This window comes from Coenobita brevimanus, chromosome 54 (assembly GCF_032717465.1).
Source record: "Coenobita brevimanus isolate Jiangsu-jjx chromosome 54, ASM3271746v2, whole genome shotgun sequence".
Lineage (NCBI taxonomy): Eukaryota > Metazoa > Arthropoda > Malacostraca > Decapoda > Coenobitidae > Coenobita > Coenobita brevimanus.
The window spans coordinates 28,651,649-28,674,389 of NC_137007.1; the positions used below are offsets into that span (position 1 = coordinate 28,651,649).

Consider the following 22,741-nt stretch of genomic DNA (forward strand, 5'->3'; position numbering starts at 1 on the left):
TTCATCTAACTTTCGCTCTGTTGAGCACCACCTCTCCTCCTCTAAACCTCACCTTCTTTTTCTAACGGAGACTCAGCTGTCTGAGGCAACTGACAGCAAACCCTTTTCTGTATCCTCCTACTTTCTCTATACTCATTTCAAAGCCAAAGGTGGCTGTTGTGTATACATACGCAACGACTTATCTTGCTCTCGTGTTCCTGAACTTGATTCTTCCGAATTCTCCACTCTCTGGCTTCGGCTTTCCTGTCATTCTCTGACTAAATATATCTGTGCTGTTTACTTATCCCCTAATTCTACTGACTATCAAAAATTCTTCGACTATCTTACTTCTACGATGGAACACATTCTGTCCATTTCTCCTTTCTCTGAAATCTCCATTCTAGGAGATTTCAATGTTCACCACCACCTTTGGCTCTCCTCTCCTTTCACGGATCCACCTGGTGAACAAGCCTACATCTTTTCTATCCTTAATGACCTAGAGCAGCTTGTACAGCACCCTACCCATATCCCTGACCGCCTTGGAGAGAGCTCCAACATACTTGACCTCTTCCTCACAACTAATCCTTCTGCTTACTCTGTTAATCTTTTCTCTCCGTTGGGCTCCTCCGATCACAACCTTATTACCTTAACCTGTCCTATCGCTCCAGTACGGCCTGCGGACCCTCCAGGGAAACGTCGTCTCTGGCATTTTGGAGCTGCGGACTGGGAGGCCCTCAGGCAGTACTTCTTTGATTTTCCCTGGAATGATTATTGCTTCCATGGCCGTGAGCCATCTGAGTGTGCCTTGCGCATTACGGAGGTTATTCTCTCGGGCATGGAAGCATACATTCCTTTCTCATCTCCTTTGACTAACGCAAGAAATTCTTGGTTTAATCACGCTTGTTCTAATGCTGTCCGCAACAAGGAGAAGGCCTACAAAAGGTACCGGAGCCAACCCACCCCTGAATCACATAATCTTTACGTTTCTGCCCGGAATCGTGCTAAGTCTGTTCTTCGCTCTACTAAAAATAATTTCATCCATACTAAATGCTCTCAACTCTCCAGCTCGAATTCTTCCCGCTCCTTCTGGCACCTTGCCAGAAATCTTTCTAACAACTTTACCTCCTCATCCTTCCCTCCTCTTTTCTACTCTGATGGTTCTGTAGCTATTTCTTCTACTGATAAAGCAGATCTCTTCGTACAGACTTTCTCCTCCAATTCCACCTTAGACGATTCCGGTGCTGTTCCTCCATCACTTCCCCCCTCTGACTTCCTCATGGCTGACATTAAAATTTCTTCAGTTGATGTATTTTCTGCCATTACTGGCCTTAGTACTAACAAGGCATATGGGCCTGATGGGGTCCCTCCTGTTGTTCTCAAAAACTGTGCTTCTGTGCTTACACCCTGCCTAGGCAAACTATTTCGCCTTTGTCTGTCAACTTGTACCTTTCCTTCTTGCTGGAATTTTGCTCTCATTCAGCCAGTCCCAAAGAAGGGTGACCACTCCCAACCCTCCAACTATCGTCCAATTGCTTTAACGTCCTGTATTTCAAAAGTTTTCGAGTCAATTCTTAATAGAAAAATTTTAAGGCATCTTTCCTATCACAACCTTCTTTCCGATCGTCAGTATGGGTTCCGTCAGGGACGCTCCACTGGCGATCTTCTCACCTACCTTTCAGACTCCTGGTCATCCTCCTTTCGGGACTTTGGCGAAAGCTTTGCCATTGCACTTGACATCTCAAAGGCTTTCGATCGAGTCTGGCACAAATCTTTAATTTCCAAACTGCCCTCCTACGGTTTCTATCCTTCTATCTGTACCTTCATCGCTAGCTTCCTTTCTGGTCGTTCTATAGCTGCTGTCGTAGACAGCCATCGTTCTTCTCCTAGATCTATCAACAGTGGTGTTCCTCAGGGCTCTGTCCTATCACCAACTCTCTTCCTTTTATTCATCAATGATCTTCTAAGCTGTACATCTAACCCTGTCCACTCATACGCTGATGACTCCACCCTTCACCTTTCCATTCGGTTCCTGCAACGCCCATCTCAACAGTTACTTCAAGAAACAAGGGATGAGGCTATGGCACACCTAATGTCTGACTTGGCTCATATCTCTGACTGGGGTAAAAATAATATGGTTGTCTTTAATGCTTCTAAGACTCAGTTCTTACACCTATCAACCCGACAAAATCTTCCACAGGTATACCCACTAATGTTTAATAATATTCAGATTAATCCTGCATCATCCTTGAACATGCTTGGGGTTTCATTTACTCGGGACTTATCTTGGAAAGATCATATTACATCTCTTGTAAAATCTGCTTCCAAGAGATTGGGTGTGCTAAGCCGACTCCGCTCTTTCTTTACCCCTGCACAATTGTTGACTCTATACAGGGGTTTTATCCGCCCCTGTGTGGAGTACAACTCTCATGTGTGGGGAGGCTCCCCACATACAGCTCTTCTCAATAGGGTGGAGTCAAAGGCTTTTCGTCTCATTAACTCTCCTCCTCTTACTGACTCCCTTCAACCTCTGTCTCTTCGCCGCACTGTTGCATCTTTATCTCTTTTCTATCGCTACTTTAATGGTCACTGCTCCTCTGAACTGTCTGCTTGCATTCCTCCACCTCTACGACGGGCGCGTAGCACCCGTCTGGCAGCAAACTCTCATCCCTTTTCTGTCCAACTCTCTAATGCAAGAGTTAACCGTTACTCCCAGTCTTTCATTCATGCAACAGGTCAGCTCTGGAACTGTCTCCCTCTGTCTGTATTTCCTCCTGCCTATGATCTCCAGTCTTTCAAACGCAGTGTGTCCAGGCATCTCAAAATGATCGGATCTTGAATTTGGCTCTCTATTGTATTTTGTTTTTCTCTTGGAGGGAACTGTTACTGCGGGCTCATGGCCTTTGGTTCCTTCTTCCTCGCATAAAAAAAAAAAAATAAAAAATAAAAAAATAAACCTTCCAACCACTTAAAGTGCTTCATATTGATTACCAATGGCAGATAACAGCAAAATACCACGTTTATGGAGTCTAGGGAGCAAAATGGTTTCGGGACTATTTGCTGTCAAGTCATTTTGCCGTCACAGAAATAACAAGACAACATAGACTTTGATGGATCCCCCAGAAATATAGTTATTAAAGTATTGATTAACTAATAATAAGTATATTTATAAAAGAATTAATTAATATAAGTATATTTATAGAATGACGAGGAGTCATCCAGGGTGCGAATTGTCCTGACGGGGAATTGTCAATGTTTTGACAGGGAATTGACATGATGGCAAATTGTCTTGGAATCCACCGATCATGTGTAATCTATAAACTGGTTACAAGGCTTTATTTAATGCTTTAACTTTCTTTAAGTGCTTTAACTTACAAGTGCATACCAGAATAGTAAATATTTAACTTACAAGTACAGTACTGTGGAAAAGCAGTACAGCAAATATTTCTATCTATCTATTGCCAGACGCCATAGTCCCGTAAGGGGTGGCCATTTGACTTTGAGTTATTTGCTTTACGGGGAGGGGCACTAACCCTCCACCAACCCACTTATTGACACGTAGGGAACACGTATGGTTTGGTTATATGGTTACCACCCAGTGTTGTAAATGGTTTCTTGGCTTACAGGAAACCATTTGGCTTGTCACTCAGTGTAAAGCCACCTGTAAAGGAAAGAAAAGCAATAAGAAGTGACAGGAAAGATGGGAGAAATAGGAAGAGAGGAGGACAGGCACAGAAAAAGAACAATAAAGGCTAAGGAAGAAGTAGGCAGCACTACATCAAGTGAGTGGATGATGGTCGCCACCACCTACCACAAACAGCAAATATTTAATAAACAAATAAGAAAGGTAATATTCTGATGCCTATCAGAAAACTGGTTATAAGACTTTATTTCTTGCTTGAATGTTATTTAATAATACTTTAACTTGCACATAAACTTACTAGAACAGTACTGTAAATATTTAACTTATTAATACAGCACTGAGGAAAAGCAGTATAGCGAATCACATCATGTGATCAAAACAAACCGTGCGTGCTGAGCTGATGTTCGAGGATTTGGCCTTTCAAAGGCCTCTCTTGCATAAATTTATAGTATTCGTAATGGTTCTTTAATCTTACGTTGTCTTATACGTATTCTAGCACTAACTGCGTATAACTGCGAGCGCGTTCAGCGAGAACGTGTTCGGGGCGAGTTTACTGTATATATATATATATATAGATATAGATATATATAGATATAGTAATCGGCCCACTATCCGGACGCCCATTATCCGGACAACCATCTACCCGGACATTTTGGGCCCAGACCAGGTAAAGACCCTCCTTGGACAATAGACCTGCTCATCCGTCCAACCAGGAGTTGGTGGCTGAGAGTGACCGCATTAGGTGCTTGTTTTTTCCACCTAATGTGACTGCTATCATCCAACCAATGGGCCAAGGAGTGATAGTGGCAATGAAGAGACTGTACTGTCGGAAGTTCCTGGATGAGGTGATGGTTGTTCCCGAGGACGAGGACGAGTGCAGAGAGGAATGGGACACGCAAGGCCAGCGGACTGGGGAAAACCGTCGCCGCTACAACATCAATTCAACCATCTACAACTGGGCCAGTGCATGGAGGGAAGTCTTTGTCAAGACTCTGGAAAGTGGTTGGTCTTGTCTGCTTCTCAGAGCCAATGTGGTGCACGACTTTCTAGGTTTTGACGTGGATGACTTCCATGCACGTCTTCGTGTGGCTGGCAATGATGTTGATGTGGACGAAGTGCGTGAGTGGTTGGATGACGATGAGGGCGATCCTGGGTATCAGATCATGTCTGATATCGAGATCGCATCTTCAGTTGCGGGTACAAGTACTCAGCTTGAAGATTCTGATGAGGACAGTGAGGATGATGAGGATTTCGCTCAGTGCACCACTACTCCAGCCATCCCCAAACTGAGTGCACTCCGGGAGCATGTCGAGTTCGTTCTTGACTACCTAGAACACCTGGACTGTGACAGGGAGATGGCGCCACTGGGACTTGAGGGGGAAGTGCTAGCTTTTAGGCAGCGCATCATCAATCACCAGAATCACCGTTCCTTACGTCAATTAACCATTGACAGTTTCTTCAGGCCCATAACCCCCGTCGTGCGCAGCCCTGGCTCCACACCACTGCCTCCCCAAGACAGACCTTCCACCTCCGATCCACAGCCCAGCGCATCGACCACGGTGGAGTCGCCACTGGACATGAGTTTGCGGTTATCTTCAGTCATCTGCAGTGGGTAGTCCATTACCATGTCCCAGCAACATGCCCCTCGGCCACCTGCAACACCTACTGTCGGACTCTGACAGTGAATAAACAGCAAAAACTCGCCATCAGACCACACGGGAATTTACAGTGTTGTGCGGTGTAAAGAACAGAATGTGCAGTGTTAAGAAATTAGAATTCAGAATGCATTGGATTAAGTGCAGAGTTCTGCTGTACAGTGGAGAGTTTCAAGAGCAAGAACAAGTAAGAAAAAAATGTGCAGCGTTAAGAAACTAGAATTCAGAGTGCAAAGGCTTAAGTGCAGGGTGCACCACTGGTGAGTTTCAAGTGCAGTGGAAGTGAGAAAAGAATGAGCAGTGTTAAGAAATTAGAATTCAGAGTGCAAAGGATTAAGTGCAGTGCAACACCAGATTACTGTAGGTGCTTCAGGTGCACCTTCTTACTGTCAGAGTCTAAGAGGAGGCGGGTTATTTGTCGCGACGGCCACGGATGTTTTGTAAGTACCCTGGATACTGCTAAATATTTTCCATACGCACCTCTAAATCCTCATTCTCTGGTTCCTTTTCATTTGTTTCATGCATTCTGTCCCTTATTTGTGTGAATAGGATCTTAAATAGGTGCTGTGCATGTCCAGTAGGGGGTTGTGTAGGTGGTTTTCTGAGTTAGGCTGGGTTAGGGGTCATAAGTACCTGTCCAGGAGGCATTTCCCAAGTTCCAGACAAACCCAATTTTCGGACATGCCTTTGGCTCTATTACATTGGATATTGGAGAGATTACTGTATATGCTCTATCATGACTACAGCTTATACAAAGTTCTTTCGACTTTTTTTTTTTTTTTTAAACAATGATCCAAAGACCTTTTTTTGAGCCATGTAATAGGACTGCATATTGCCAGCCATAGACAGCCACTGTTTCCCTACTCCTGTTTTTGATTATCTAAGTTTGACTTAAGATTCACAGTGCAGGTAACTTGTGTCTCATAGGTAGTGTAAACCTAGTTTGTTTGTTTTTTGTTCTTTTTTTCTGTGTACTTTATCTCATAATAGTTTCATTAATTAGCTACTCTGATTCTGTCCTATAAGTCAGAGCTGTTTTGATTATGGACTTATACACCAAATGGATGTTTGTATAGGTTATTAATGTGCTGTACTTTTCCACACATTTCCTCAAGCTTTTTGAATATCGTCGCTTGGTGCAACTTTTGCTGCGGCTAATTGAGGATCGGGAAGATGGAGATGACTTTGTTCGTCGCATTGCAATCTACCTACTCAACTCCTTAGCCTGTCAGGTGGATGGAGAACAGAAGGAGCTGGTGGGGGACCTTGGAGCTATTGAGGTTGGTTTTGTTTTTGTAATTTTTATTGGTCAGGCTTTTTTTTTTTTTTTCCCCCTCCAGTTTAGTGAATGGTGTGATGACTGTCTTTGAATTAAGCAGGTATTAATGGCTTGGAGTACATACAAATTTTCATAGAAAAATAGTGTATCTTAAATGTGGACAAGGACATTTGACTTCATGTACCAGGGGTTTCACCATTGTTCGTTAAATGAAATTACACTCGACCCTCGATTTCCCGGACTGGAAGGGGGGAGACCAGTCCAGGAACCCCAAAAGTCCGGGAATCACAAAAGTCCAGCCCCACATCCCATTCCCTGGACTCTTATCATCCTTTGTCCTAATGCTCCACTATTGTCTGGCAATTATTCCAATATTCTAGAGCATTCTGGCATGTAGGCTACATATACCAGCATCACTAACATACACAGTACATAAAATAACAACACTGACACAATCTATCTATCTATCTGTCTATTGCCAGACACCATAATCCCGTACGGGGTGGCCATTTGACTCTTGAGTTATTTGTTTTACAGGGAGGGGCACTAACCCTCCACCAACCCTCTTAACACGTAGGGAGCACGTATGTTTGGTTATATGGTTACCACCCAGCGTTGTAAATGGTTTCTTGGCTTACAGGAAACCATTTGGCTTGTCACTCAATGTAAAGCCACCTGTAACGGAAAAAAAAGCAATAAGTAATGACAGGAAAGATAGGAGAAATAGGAAGAGAGGAGGGCAGGCACAGAAAAAAGAATGATAAAGGCTAAGGAAGAAGTAGGCAGCACTACATCAAGTGAGTGGATGATGGTCGCCACCACCTGACAATAATAATAACTGACACTGTACCAGTATTTTGCTAACTACAGTCCTAAGAATGGTTGTTTAGACAGTCGTTTTCCTCCAGATTTCAACCCACAACTATTCAAGTCTAACTGTTACAGATATTTTATGAATAGAGGACACCAGTAATCTGGTGTATGGATTATTTTTTTCCCCATTTGTTTTTCCTTCCTCCGTTCTGTTATTTAAAAAAAAAAAAAAAAAAAAAATGTGGAGGGTATGATAGAGGAAGATCAGAAAGCTGAGGAAAAAGAGGAAAATGAACAAGGAACTGAACACCACAAGATGAGCCAACCACTCATCACCTGACTAAGATACAAACACGCAGTCATCAAATGTGATCTCGATCTTTGACCGAATTGGCTATTTCATTTGGAAAATATTTTAATCTTTATCACCATACAGGTTTGCACACCGAATTATTTGAAATTCAGTCAGAAATTTGTGCTTAATTTAATTATTATTAGAATATCAGGATTCAGAGTGAATATTGCTTGAAGTTAGCAGAAGTGTTTTGCCTCTAGCCTAACAACTCACCTTGACGGACCTTTGTTTTGTATAAATATCGATTTACAATGCAGATACATTTTTTTGTACTCAGAATAAATACTGTATATATATGCATAATAGAAATCTGTCAAGGCGTGCTGACAGTCTGAAGGGGAAATATCTGCTAACATTGGCCAGCCACTCATCAACTGACCGAGATACAAACACTGACGATCTGAAGGAGAAATATCTGCTAACATTGGCACATTTTAGCTCTGAAACCTAATTTATTTTTTAGGTTATGTTACGTACATTTTTTTTAGCGGATTTCAGATAATCAGGTGTGTATGAGACACTGTTGTGAAAAAATATATATATTTTCCAGTGATAAGTGCTGATTCAGTATTTAGTCGCACTGAGTTGGGCGAGCTAAGTGAGTAGGAATGGATCCCATTGACTTTGTCCGTAAGAAAATATATATATTTTTTATTACTTATGAATTTTATGGTGTCCAAGCCTTCCTTAAATTTTACTGTGTTATTCAATAAACTATTTATGTTAGAAACTGGTGGTGCAAAGCAGGTTGGTGGCCAAGATGCGTTTCATGTATGAAAATATCTTTGTGTGTGTGTTACAAATGGCCTTTATCGAGGCAAAACCTTGCTAAAATTATACTATGTTGTGCAGCAGACTGCTTATAGTTTTATTTGAGAGAATAATGGCCGGACTTTTGTTGAGAATCCCGGACTTGTACGGGCATTTGCCCAATATTTGATAATATTGTCCAGCCTCAGCCCGAGTTCAGGAAATCCGAAATCCGGGAAATAGGGGTCCGCCAGATCGAGGGTCGAGTGTACAGTACTTTTGTTATGTGATAAGCATTTTCTAGTAAAGTGTGTGATGACATATGATGTTATTTTAAAAATGCCTGCAGGCTTATGTTGATATGAACATGGTTGCTTGTAGAAATTTGCTTACTATGGTTGAGTACTCCTAGAATCTTTGTAGAATGTTCTTTTGAATACTTTAATGTCTGTATTGTGAGACTAAGTAGTGTAAATGTATGATATGGTAAATGGACTTAAAATGGGGTAGAATTGGATTGTCTATAATTGTATTTTGGGTTGGTACAGGTTACAGAATGATGTTAACCACAATACAGTGTGGAGATGTGAAGTTTTGTGTATCTGAGAAGTGAATTTTTTGTGGAATGAGTATATGGGGGAAGTGCTGGTAGGAAATTTTTGATGGTTGTGGTTGCTAATGGGAGAATGCTGGTAGGATACTAATTGGCTAGAAAATTTTGATAGTTGCAGTTGCTAAATGTATAGTGTATGCTTCTTAAAAGTTGTATTCAGTGGTGGTGACTAGGACATTTTCAGGGTATTCTTTTTTTAAGATATTGTAACAACATTATACTGGGTGCTTCAGGAAGATAACACTTAAAACTAACACTTATTGGAACAAAACTGACAATTCAAGAGATGTTAACAGATATGCACTCATAGCTTTAAAGAGTCAGACGGTGTCCACTCGTGTGCCATCATTCTCAGCACATTCATGGACCAATTCAGTCACTCATCTTGATCATCATCATCCTCATCGTCAAAAGCATAATCGTCATCATCATCAAAAGCATAATCGTCATCATCATCAAAAGCATAATCGTCATCATCATCAAAAGCATAATCGTCATCATCATCAAAAGCATAATCGTCATTGTCATCATCAGGGAAGAGTTTGATGGTTTGGTTCGTGAATGTATGCTGCAGTTGTGTCTCTCCACCCAGTGAATAAAGGCACCGTAGTACAGTGAAACTCCTCTCATTCACCATCCTTGGAATCACTTGCTAAGACTCCCTCAAAGAAACCTGGTTTATTGTACAGACTTCATAACTTCTTCACTGACGAGCAGTTAGCTGTAATTTATGAGAGTCATGTGCGCTCTCAGCTTGAATATTGCTCACCCTTGTGGAAAGGATGTGGAGAGGTGGATGTGTAGACTAAATTCAGAACAAAGCTGTTGGAATTATTAATAACCCTGCTATTATAAATAAACTACCTCCCCTACAAGTAAGAAGGAATGTTGCCTCCCTTGCATTATTTTACAGATGTTTTTATGGCAAATGCTCAGATGAAGTTGTGTCCATTGTGCCACCTCTCCATGCCTTCCCTCATGCTACATGGGCATCTGGTAGCACTCATGACTGGAATGTCACACAGCCATGTTGCAGAACTTCTCCATCCATCCATCATCCAATCCTGGGTTGCCCATTCCCCAAAGTGTATCTCTCTGGAACTCGCTTCCAGAGAGATACACTTCCAGTTGTTTACCCCCAAACTTCAACCTACAGCTGTTCAAGTCCAACTATTACAGATATTTTATGAATGGAGGATGCCAGTAATCTGGTGTATGGATTATTTTTTTTATTTGTTGTTCTCTCTGTTCTGGGGGGGGAAAAAAAAAAGTGCTGAAAGAGCAGAAACTGCCAGATGACCAGGAAAGCCTGCCAAAAAGTTTCTAGCAATCATGGTCAGTCACCCTAATGCAGTCACAGTGTCAAGCAAGTATTATTGGTCAACCCTAAGCAATAAATTGACCTTCTGTTTCTTAAGGTCGTATATTGTGGAAGAGCTCACACTGAAATCTTCCATTATCTTCTTCCTAGGAACACCCGCCTACAGTTTTTTCAATGATTCAGTCTCCTTGGTGATAGTCAGCACCTTATGGATGTGTTTTTTTCACAACACCAGTAGGCTTTCCATAAGGAGAGGCCGTAACGCAACACGAGAACGTGAGGATGACTGCAAAATATCACGACAAAGTTTCCAAACTTTCAAAAGGTCCTGCTTACAAAGCCAGACACTCAGGAGCCGATGGTACATGCAGTTTGGTAAGCAGAAATCTTCAAAAGCACTAGACTCAACTTTAGAATGCGCTAAGCTATAGGTGAACTGTTCAAACATTCATGCTAAATTGGACATCAAAATGCACTAGATAGAGAAGAAAATCTGATATTTAATGACTCTAAATTGTTATGAAAAGCACTAAATTATTATGAAAAGCACTAGATCTAGCTCCAGTAGTGCCAGGTTGGTTGATCGGCTCAGCATGTGTGATAGAAGAGCAGGGACTGATTATGAAAACTGCCAAAAGACTGGAAATACCTTAAGATCAGATGCCGAATGAGAGGACTTTTACCATATGCTCCACATTGCCCCATTATTTGGATATGTGGTTACCATTTAGCATTTTCTGGGTTACAGAAAACCATTAGCCTTGTCACTCAGTTTAGAGTCACTGAAGAAGAAGTGGGTAGCACCACTTCAAGTGAGTGGATGATGGTTGCCACCACATACCACAAATAGGGAGGTTAGGATCTTCAAGGAGGAAATAGGAAAATGAAGAACTGCAAACATGGTACCAAGTGAAATGAACTCTATATCATTCACCTATTTGAAGCCTTCAAAATACTTTGATCCACTCCATAGGCATATTGTGTGGTTATGTTTACATTTACATATGAAGATCATTGACCATGTTAGCATATGTAGGCTTATCACCTGAGAGCAGTTGTCCATGTGTTGCAGTCTTGAGCCATTTCTTGCTCATTTCCCTAGCCAGTAGGCCTGATGTAAAAGCATCATGATCATCATTATCATCATCATCATCATCATCATCATCTAATCCTGTGTTGCCCCATGAGGAGCGTAGTAGCCCGGGGCTAGGCTAGTTGGTCCTGACATTTAAGATGAGTGTGACCAGCCTCGCATGTCCCCGAGTGGATTTACGTGAGCAATAAACCCCAACCACCCCTTGGATATAAACTTCACAGGCACAATCCGATTAGAGCACCTTAATTACCCACAAAACCACCAGGCCCCATTACAGTACAAGTCTCATTATTCGGCATCTTTGGGACCAGGATGATGCCGAGAAATTAGATATGCCGAATAATCAAAAACCTACCCACTCAGTACCTTAAATATATTTGTGAACACTGTCATCACCACTTATGGTATTACAACTGTGTTTGGAGAGAGTACTGTATACTGTACAATACTGCAATCAATACAGTGCTATACCTGAATCTGAAATATATATATATATATATATATATATATATAAATTAGTGAACATATACAAGGGTAATGACACAGTAGGCCTACAAGTCAGATAACACTTCCTGGATGGCCGAAATGATACGGAATATTACCTACCAGCTCAGTACATCACTTGTATTGGTGAACTCATCACTACTTATATTATTACAAATATGTTTGGAGTGAGTACTGTATACAGTACTTTTTCCAAACAAAATAAAATAGTCGGAAAATTGCATAAAATAAAGTAAAGGGATCTGAATTGGTAAGGTCTTTCTGATGAAAATTATAACTTACTTTTAGCACTCACTCTTTTGTTCGTTTTTTTGTTTACATGTGAAAGGAGAGTACTGATGGAAACAGTAATGTATTCCATGAACCTCTTAATAACCTCCGACATTGAACAACCCTTTACAGTACCGATGTCGAGTTGGTGAGCTATGGAAAAACTGCGAACAATTATGGGAATGGAACGAAGGTCACTGGTATGTTTACACGACTCTACACTACGATTCCAAACAGTCAGGGGGTCAGTTAATCTCAGATGTTTTCGCCCATTTGGTAAATGCACCGTAACTTTATAAATTCTCCAGTCAGTCATAGCGAATCATAGCATGGGTTTAGGAAGCTAAATAACACATTTCTGGGTGCGCCAGACGATTATCTTCACATCTTATAAGAAAATGGAAGAAATTAAATCCCTCTTTGAGTACATAGTGTAAAGTTCTTCCATTCTTCTGAAATCAATTTATTTTTCTTAAAGATGTGAAGATAATTGTCTGGCTCACCTAGCAATGTGTTATTTAGCTTCCTAAACCCATGCTATGATTCGCTATGAGTCACCGAAAGATTGATAAAGTTACGGTGTATTTACCAAATGGGCGAAAACATCTGAGATTAACTGACCGCCTAACTGCTTGGAATCGTAGCGTAGTCATGTAAACATACCGGTGACCTTCGTTCCCTCCCCATAATTGTTCAGTTTTCTTTATAGCTCACACTAACTTAACGTCACTGACATCGGTACTGTAAAAGGTTGTTCAGTGCTGGAGGTTATTAAGGGGTTAATGGGATATAGTAATCCCTCTAATATCCGAACGCCCAATATCCGAACATCCCCACTAACCAGACATAATCGTCCTGGGATCCAATATTCCCAAAATGGGCCAAAAACCGCAAAGAATTAGAAAAAAATCTGTCTTTTTTCCCACCCGTAATTTGAAATTGCCGCCTGGTGCCGAACAGCTGTTACACCATGGTCCCTTCACTCCTTCCTTCCTGCCCCCTCCCCCCTCCCCTGTCAGGGTTACCATTTGGTATTTTTCATTACCAAGTGTGGGCCAATTTGGTAATGAAAAATTCGTTTGGTAATGAATCACATGTATGAGGATACACAGGATGGAGATGGTGTATTGTTTGCCCTCTCTGATTAATCTGCTACCCTACATAGCATGAAAATAATCAACATGGTGTTAATTATAAGGAGAGTGATTACATGTATTTCCACTTGTATATATAATTAGTGAAGAATAAATTCTAGCTTTACGAATTTGGTAATGAAAAGTTAAATTTGGTAATGAAAGTTGAGGAGATTGGTAATGTGGCCATTGCGATCTGGCAACTCTGTTACCCCACCATCATCAACAGTCACAGCCTAACTCCGATCGAAAGCAGATGTTCATAGCAGTGCAAGCCACAGGTGCTTGTTTTTTGTGAATAAACAGTGAATAAACTGCAATACCTCGCCACTAGAACACACAGGAATTTACAGTGTTGTGCAGTGTTAAGAAATTAGAATTCAGAGTGCAGAGGATTAACTGTGGACTGCAAACTGGCGGTTCAAACCAGTCCAGTAGCCAGGGACTTGTAAGTACCCAGAATATTTAATATTGTATGAACCTTCCTCCATAACCTCATTTTATGCTTCTTTTGCATTTATTTCAGTCTTTTATGTGCCTTATGGGTGTGATTTGGGTCTTAAATAGGTGCTATGCATGTCCAGAGGGAGTTGTATAGGTGTTTCTCTGAGTTAGGGTCCATAAGTACAAGTCCATAAGCTGGGGCCCAATATCTGAACAGGACCACTATCCGGACCTGCCTATGGCTCTGTTACATCGGACATTGGAGGGATTACTGTATTACTGTTTGCATCAATGCTCTTTCTTTCATGTTAAGCACAAAAACAAACAAAAGAATGAGCATTAAATGTACGTTTAACTTTCATCAGAGAGACCTTAGCAATTCATATTCCTCCAGTTTATTTTTAAGTATTTTTCTGACTTTAGGTTAGGTTAGGTTTGGTTAAATTATTAGGTACAGTTAAACTCAGTTAACAGGACAGTCCCTTCCACCATTATGCTTAGGAATAAAAATACTAGAGCTGTCACAGCCGTACAGCTAAAAACAACAGGGAAACTGATTTAACAAGCAACATTTATTTATGGGTAATGCATTACAGTGTCAGTGGTTCATGGGCTACTCAATTACCGGTAAGTGTCATTTTCAGGAAGGCATCAAGAATGAAAGAATTTAAAGAATTAGCGTGGGGCTTGGAACGTAACCCTCGCTAACTTGGTGGGGGTGGTTACTGTAGTGTATGATACTGTGCAATATTGTAATCAATACAGTACTATACCTGAATCTGAATAAAAATATAGAAATTAGTGAACATACAGAAGTGTAATGAAACATTAGGCCTACAAGCCACAGATAACACTTCCTAGACTGCCGAGATGATTCCAGACATCTGCCAAACAATCAATGATTTTCGTAAATGGGACTATTTCTCAAAACTGCCGAACTGTCGGATCTACCGAACAATCAGCTGCCGAATAACAGGACTTTTACTGTATTTGGTTATGTGGTTACCACCCAGCTTAGTAAAGATTTCTTGGTGTGCAGGAAACCATTTGGCTTGTCACTTAGTGTAGAGTCACCTGCAGACAGAAGGAAGAGGAAGAATGAAGGAAAGAAGGACAGACGGGTAAAGAAGGAAGGAGGAGAGGAAAGGGCAGTCACCTGAGAGTAGTACTACATCGAGTGAGTGGATGGTGATCCCCCCCTCCCACTTACCTTTAAATTAATAATGATAATGATAATACAGTACTCCCTCATTATTGACTTTTTTTTTTTTTCCCATGATTTTGACCTTGGAGGGATTTTTTTTTTGTCCAGGAATTACTTATTACCAGGTACAGGGAGTTCCCGATAAACAAAAGGGTTAGGTACCTTTAAGTTCTTTCGTATATTGATTTTTCGTATATTGAATCATTTTTCCCCATAAGAAACTTAAGAAAATGAGGTGTGTTCCAGGAGCCCTCAAAAAACTGTCAATTAACTACTCTGTATTGTACTAGGCTGGTTGTAAGGTCTTAAATCTACAGTAGAAATGTTAAGAAAAGCTAAATTAACTTCAAGCAGTTGTTTATTTATCAAATTACTGAGTAAAATATAGAAAACAGTACTACAGTATATACAGGTGAGGCCCAATCTCACTCATGCCCTGGCTTTCCTCATTCCTCTTGATAATTTCGAGTTTGCGCCCCAGCATCAGGGTTCGGTGTTGCTTCTTGAGAGGCTCCACAGATGATGATGATGAAAGTGAAGGACGCTTGGGTGGCATGATGCAAGATGACAAAGATATGAAAGATTCTTGGAGTACAGAAGGCACACACTACACAGCCAGGGAGTGGGAACAAACTGGGACGAAGCTGAGGTAGTTGCTTGCCTAGCCATACATGATAGTGGCGCTGCAGTTGGTTGCACGTCAAATTTGGATTATTTTCTCACAGTGCTTTTCGTGCCATTGAAGCCTTTTGTACAGGGGAATTTGTCCTACATTTTTCACTTTCGTACCTTCATATTTTTGTATATTGGGGCTTTGTATATCAGGGACTCCCTGTACCTGTATTTTGCAGCATGTAAGATGCTGCATTGTGAAAGATACACCCTATTTCTGGAAGATCAGTTCTGACAAAAAACAGTTTGTCTCAACCAACGCTGATATGAGTTGTTTTAAAAAATACACCCTCACCTTTCAGAATCTCGATTCAGTGCTATTCATCAGTCATTGGTTTCATTATTTTTATATAATAGAACTGATCTGTAATAATAAAAAAAAAGGAAAACTAACACAACCCCTTCCATTCAAAAAGTTCATTAGTGCAATGCTGCCATCTTAACACTGTTCATGAACTCTTCGATTTAATCTGTACAGTAACTGGAATTAATGTTCACCTCCATTAAAGTATAATTAATATATTTATCATATATAGGGATGAATACAGTTTTTGTTGAATATGGCTTTCAGACTACATAGTGAACTCATCCATTCTTTCATTTGTTTCAGAAAATATGTAGGCCATGAATAGTAGAAATACGCTATCTTTATCAATCGATTTCTTGTATATAATGTACCATATATTAACTAATGGTTAACACTATGTATCTGTCTGTCTGTCTATCTATCTATAGCCCGACTCCCTAATCCCACAAAGGGTGGCCGCAGACAAAACACCTCCAAGTCGCTCTGTCACCTACCAAACACTTAGAATACACACTTAGAATAAAAATAACAAAACAATCAGGTACAGTGAAAGTTTGCAGCATATTATTTACCCCAAAAGTACTTGGTACCAAGCTAGGATCTTGTCCATCTTGTATTCCACACCTCCAATGTTACAGCATTTTCTCACATCCAGTCTCGACATATATCATCTCCATGATGAGAGACTTATGTAAATCGCCCCTGATGCCTCATTACATACAGACAGCACATTTGCTCCCTTAACTGAAAAAATATCTGTTGACAAATTGAATGACACAAGTCTTTTCTGATCAGCTGATTGGCACAAACATACTGTACATGCTCATGTATATGGTACATCACTTCGTCACCATCACTAATTATGTACTCACACTAAACTCCAAATACATCCACAGTTATATGAAAATGTTGTATCTATACTTGTATAGACAATAAACAAGCAAAATGACAATGTTTTACAACTGAATTTCGGTGCAGTGATGCTGTGTGGGAACATAGTAGACACCTGTCTCTGCCCCCTTCTCTTACTATCACCACCTCACTGTCAACAGTGTGTTTGCTTCACAGCATCAGAAATTAACAAAGCTTGCATTACTAATCAGAATTTAATAAGAACACAGTTATTCACATCAGAACACATCAGGCAACATGATAATATGTACTGTTTCCCTGATAATACTGCTGCCTCCTCCCAGCTGCCGCTGTTACACACACACACACACACACACACACACACACACACACACACACACACACACACACACACACACACACACACACACACACACACACACACACACACACACACACACACACACACACACACACACACACACACACACACACACACACACACACACACACACACACACACACACACACACACACACACACACACACACACACACACACACACACACACACACACACACACACACACACACACACACACACACACACACACACACATGAAAAGTATGAATCAAAAACAAACTTGCAAGATGAACACAATGAATATATTAAGGAAATCAAGGATGAGCATAAGGGGTGGAAAAAAAGTCAGGAAGAAGGGATAGTAAAAATAAAAGAAATTATAGAACAACAAAGGAAAGAAAACCAGGAAAAGGTAGAGACAAAAGTGGATAGGGTACTAAAAAGTATAGAATCACTTGTCAGAGATGCAACAGACAAGAAATAATGGATGATCATCTCAGGTTTGAAAGAAAAAATGATGTCAGTGAGGTCAGAAAGAGAAAGAGAAGAACTGAGAAGGGCATAGGAAATAATGTCAATAGTTATTGAAAGAAATGAAGTCCATGAGGAGATCGAAGAAGTGTTTAGGCTGGGAAAATATGTGGAGGGAGAGGCAGGGCAACTAAAAGTAAGATTTCAATCTCAGGTTATGGTAAGTGAAATAATCAACATGACATGGAAATTAGCAGATAAGGAGGGATTAAAAAATATCTGGACAAGGAGAGATGCAGATGAGGAAGAGAGAGAACTAACACAAAGGAACTTGCTAAGGAAGCTAAAGAAAAAACGACCAGAGAATGGAGGAAGAGAAGAATGTTGGAGAGTTACAGATCAGAAATTGAGGAAGTGATTCCGAAGGAGTGAGGGAGAGAGAAGGACAATAAAAAACAATGCAAAAAGATTGAAAGTGGCATACGCTAATGTAGATGGTCTGATTTTAGCAAAGCTAGGAACAGATGATTTCTTGATGGTAAATGAACCAGACATTATCTCCTTTGTAGAGATCAAGATAAAAGAAAATACTGAAATCCTAATGGGAGATGGGAAATACAAACTATAGAGAGGTGATAGAAAAGAAAAAACTGGAGGAGTGATGATAACAGTGACAAACAGCCTAAATGTGGATCATGTGAAGCTGGGAGAAAATATGGCTGAGTTGATAAAAATGATACTAGAAACCAGAGGGATGAACAAGAGAGACATCGCAGTAGCATATGTCTCCCCTAAGACAAGGGCTTTGAATGAGGAGGAAGATCAAGAGATGTTGTCGGACATGGTTAGATACTTACAGAAAATGATTGAGAAAAGCAACACCAAAATTATGGTGGGTGACTTTAATTGTAAAGAGGTAAACTGGGAGAAATGGGTCTCAGGAAGTAGTGAAGATTGGTGGAGCAGTAAACTGTTAATTATAGCAATGGGTAATGTAATAACCCCGTGGGTCAAAGAAGAAACAAGATTTAGAGGTGATGACACACCGGCAAGACTAGATTTAATTCTAACCAAAGAACCTGATGCAATTGAATCTCTGAAATATCTGTGTCCTATAGGAAAAAGTGATCATATGGTGATAGAGTTCCAAATGATAGAAAGAAATGGAGAGACAAAAGATGAGCTATACAGGTATGGAAGATACAACTTGGGGAAAACAAACTTTACGGGATTGAGAAAGATTTTTGAAGAAGCAGATTGGCAAGAATTCAGGGAAACAAGAGAGATACAGAAGTTGGATATCTTTCTAGACTTCTGTAATACGGGGGTGGGAAAGTTTGTGCCAAAAGTTAGTGGGAAAGAGAACTGGAGAAATGACTGGTTCAACAAAAGGTGTATGATAGCAAAAAAAAAAAAGAAAGGGATAAGGTATTGAACAAATGGAGAAAGAGAGGTAATAGTTGAACAGTGGAAGAATATAAATGAACTAGAAATAAATGTACAAGAATACATAGTGAGGCAGAAAGAAACTTTGAAAAAGGTTTAGTTGACAAATATAAAGAACGTAAATTGTTTTACAGGTTTGTTAATGGCAGATTAAAACTAAAGGAAGGAAATAATGAGCTGAAAGTAGCAGGAAATGTCTATAAAGATGCAGTCATTCATGCTGAAATAATGAACAAATGCTTCCAGTCAGTCTTCACTAGAGAAAGTAATTTTGTTGAGGAGGTGGGAGTGACTAGATATGTAGTGTTAAAAGTTGTAAGAGTTAAAGTGCAAGAAGTGTACAAATTACTGGAAACTCAAGATGTGAGGAAGGCCCCAGGACCAAACGGGATCTCTGATTGGATTCTAAAGGAATGCAGAGAACAACTGGTGGATTAGATTCTCAGTTTAATTGTGTGTGCACTGGAAGAAGGGCTTGAGTCAGGGGAATGGAAGAGGAACATTGTGGTACTTATTTATAAGGGAGGGAACAAGGAAGAACCCCTAAATTATAGACCAGTGTCCCTGAGTAGCATGGAGGCAAAATTGTGCGAGAGAATCCTGAAAGACAGATGGTAAAAATAGCCAGAGGAGATGGACATTTTGGGAGAAAGTCAGTTTGGATTCAGAAGTGGAAGGTTGTGTGTTTCTAACTTGTTGAGCTTCTAGTCAAGGGCAGTTGACATGCTACATGAGAGAGAGAGTTGGGTGGATTGTGTGTACAGTATTTAGATTTGGAGGAAGTCTTTGACGGGTACCCCACAAGACACTATTGTCAAAAGTGGAACAGACAGGAGGACTGAAGGGGAACCTATTTGAGTGGATAAGAGATTTTTTGAGAGACAGACAAATGAGGACAGTAATAAATGACAGGATGTCTGGATGGAGGGAAGTAACAATTAGAGTCCCACAGGGCTTGGTGTTGGTGCCCATAATGCTCCTGATTTACGTAAACGATATGATAGATGGAATAAACAGCTATGCATGTCTGTTTGCTGACGATGCAAAGATCATGAAGAGAGTAGAAGTTGAAGAAGTCTGTTAAATGCTGCAGGAGGACTTGGATATCATTCATTACTGGATCCGGATATGGAAAATGAAATTCAATGCAAAAAAATTTAAAGTGTCGGAAATGGGTAAAAGTACCAAGAGACTGTCACTCAAATTTTTTGATGGGTAATGAACCAGTCAAAATAGCGAGAGAAGTGGAAGACTTGGGAGTGCTGGTCCACGATAATTTGACACCTGAAAAACACATTAATTAGGTAGTTAGAGAGATGTATAATCTCTTGACTAACATAAGAGTAGCATTCTATTACATGGATGAGGAGGTGATGAAAAAATTGATAGTGGCCATGATCTGCCTCAGGCTGGAATATGTGGCATTAGTGTGGTCCCCACATAAAAAGAAAGATATAAATAAGCTTGAGACAGTACAAAGAACAGCAACCAAGATGGCCTCAAACCTGACAGATCTGTCATACAGGGAAAGGCTGGAAAAGCTAGATCTGCCTTCCTTAGAGAAAGGAAAGAGAGGAGAAGCATGATTGCGGTTTTCAGGGCCATGATGGGAGTAGAAAAGAATGGCAGAGAAGATCTCTGTGTATGGGATGGGAGAGTAACAAGAGGACACGGAATGAAACTGAAAAAGTCAGGTTGCTTGAAGAATATCAAGAAGTACAGCTTTCCACGTAGATTCGTAGACCTGTGGAATACCCTGGGCAAAGAGATCATCCAGTCTAAGAACTTAATCGAGTTCAAAGCAAAATTTGACTTACTGAGAAACAGAGAAAGGACCCAACGTTTGTAGCTCATTTCCTGTATATCACATCATCATCATCATCATCCGGACCTCCTTTCTCACCCAAGGGCAGGGTGGGGAGTAGCAATGTCCAGACAGCCCAAAATTGCCCAATCCAATGGGCCACACTTCCGTTCACTCATCATTCAAGCCCCTGGAATCCTGGCTCTATCGGATACACCAAAAACATTCACCACGCTCTGTAGCTTCACATAATCGTATCTGACAGAGTCAGTCCAGACGCTGCCACATTAAAAAGGGGTACCAAAAATCCCTACTCATACACTTCTCACAAAATTCATCCAGCCAGCTCGATCTCCTGTCAGTTCCCTAGCCTCACCGACATCCAAACCTCTCTTCCTCACACATTCATGCACCATATCTCTCCACCTTCTCCTTGGCCTACCTCGCCTCCTCCCTCCTTCGAATTCGCTCAGATATACCTTCTTCACTACTCTATTTTTATTCATTCTGTCCTCATGACCATACCATCTCAGTACACTCTCTTCAATTCTGGTGTCCACCGACTTCCTCACTCCGCATCTTTCACGAATCACATTATTTCGTATCCAATCCACCCTCTGTACTCCACATACGTTCCTCAGCAGTCCCATCTCCACTGCTCTTACTCCTGACTTTTCATTTTCATGCCACGCCATAGTCTCACATCCATATGTTAAAGTTAGCACTAACACTCCTTCATGTAAGCCTCATGCAGCTGCAACACTCAAGCATATGTTTCTTATCAAGGCCTTCATTGCACCAGCTACTTTTCTTCCTTGTGTCACTCTAGTTTCAACTTCTTTTGCACATTTTCCTCTCTTTTCTTTCACTGTACCCAGGTATTTGAACTCTCTCACCAATTTCAGTCTCTCTCCATTCACTGTTACATTGCACTGTGAGTCACCTTCTCCCTCAATAACCATCACTTTACTCTTTTCTACGTTTACTCTCAAGGAACAACGCTTACAGACATCAGCAAAACTCTGCACTAGCCTACCAAGTTCTTGTCCGGTACTTGCAAGCAGTACTGCATCATCAGCATACAACAAATTTGAGATATTCCATCCATCACCATTCATTACCAATGCCATCTCTCTCTCCATTATTCGTGTTTTCACTTCTCTCATCACCCCATCCATATTTACATTGAACAACCATGGGGACATCACACAACCTTGCCCACACTGTTCGTGAACCATTCACTTAGATGCCCATTAACCCTGACACATGCTTCACTACCATCATAAAAACTCTTGATGGCACCTAACATCTTACCCTGTACACCGTACATGCGCAGAACTTTCCACAATCCTTCTCTGTCCACTTTGTCATATGCTTTTTCCAGATCTATGAATGCCATAAACACCTTATGGTCCTTCTCACAAGCCTTCTTTACTATCTGTCTCACTGCAAATATTTGGTCCACACATCCTTTTGCCACTCTTAAAGCCACCCTGTTCATCACTCACTAGAACTTCCGATATCTCTCTTACTTTCTCTATAATAATTCTTCCATATACCTTCCCTACTACACTCAGTAAACTTATGCCACGATAATTCTTGCACTCTCTTCATTCACCCTTATTTTTGTACAGGGGTACAATCACAGCCTTTTTCCACTCTGCAGGCACAGTTTCGCTCATCCATGCCTTCTTACGTATCTCCAACAAGCACTTCATTCCATTCTCTCCACTACATTTAATCCCTAATCCGCGGGGTTGTTTTGGCTTG

General features: G+C 40.7%; 1 protein-coding gene across 1 annotated transcript in view; it reads left to right on the forward strand.

Annotated features, from left to right (window-relative positions):
• Window positions 1–22,741, forward strand: part of LOC145400934 (protein zer-1 homolog) — a 397,151-nt gene that overhangs the window by 187,998 nt on the left and 186,412 nt on the right. The window contains exon 7 of the mRNA XM_080273299.1: window positions 6,390–6,554. Coding sequence (XP_080129425.1) covers window positions 6,390–6,554 — 165 coding nt within the window. The remainder of the gene's footprint in view (window positions 1–6,389; window positions 6,555–22,741) is intronic.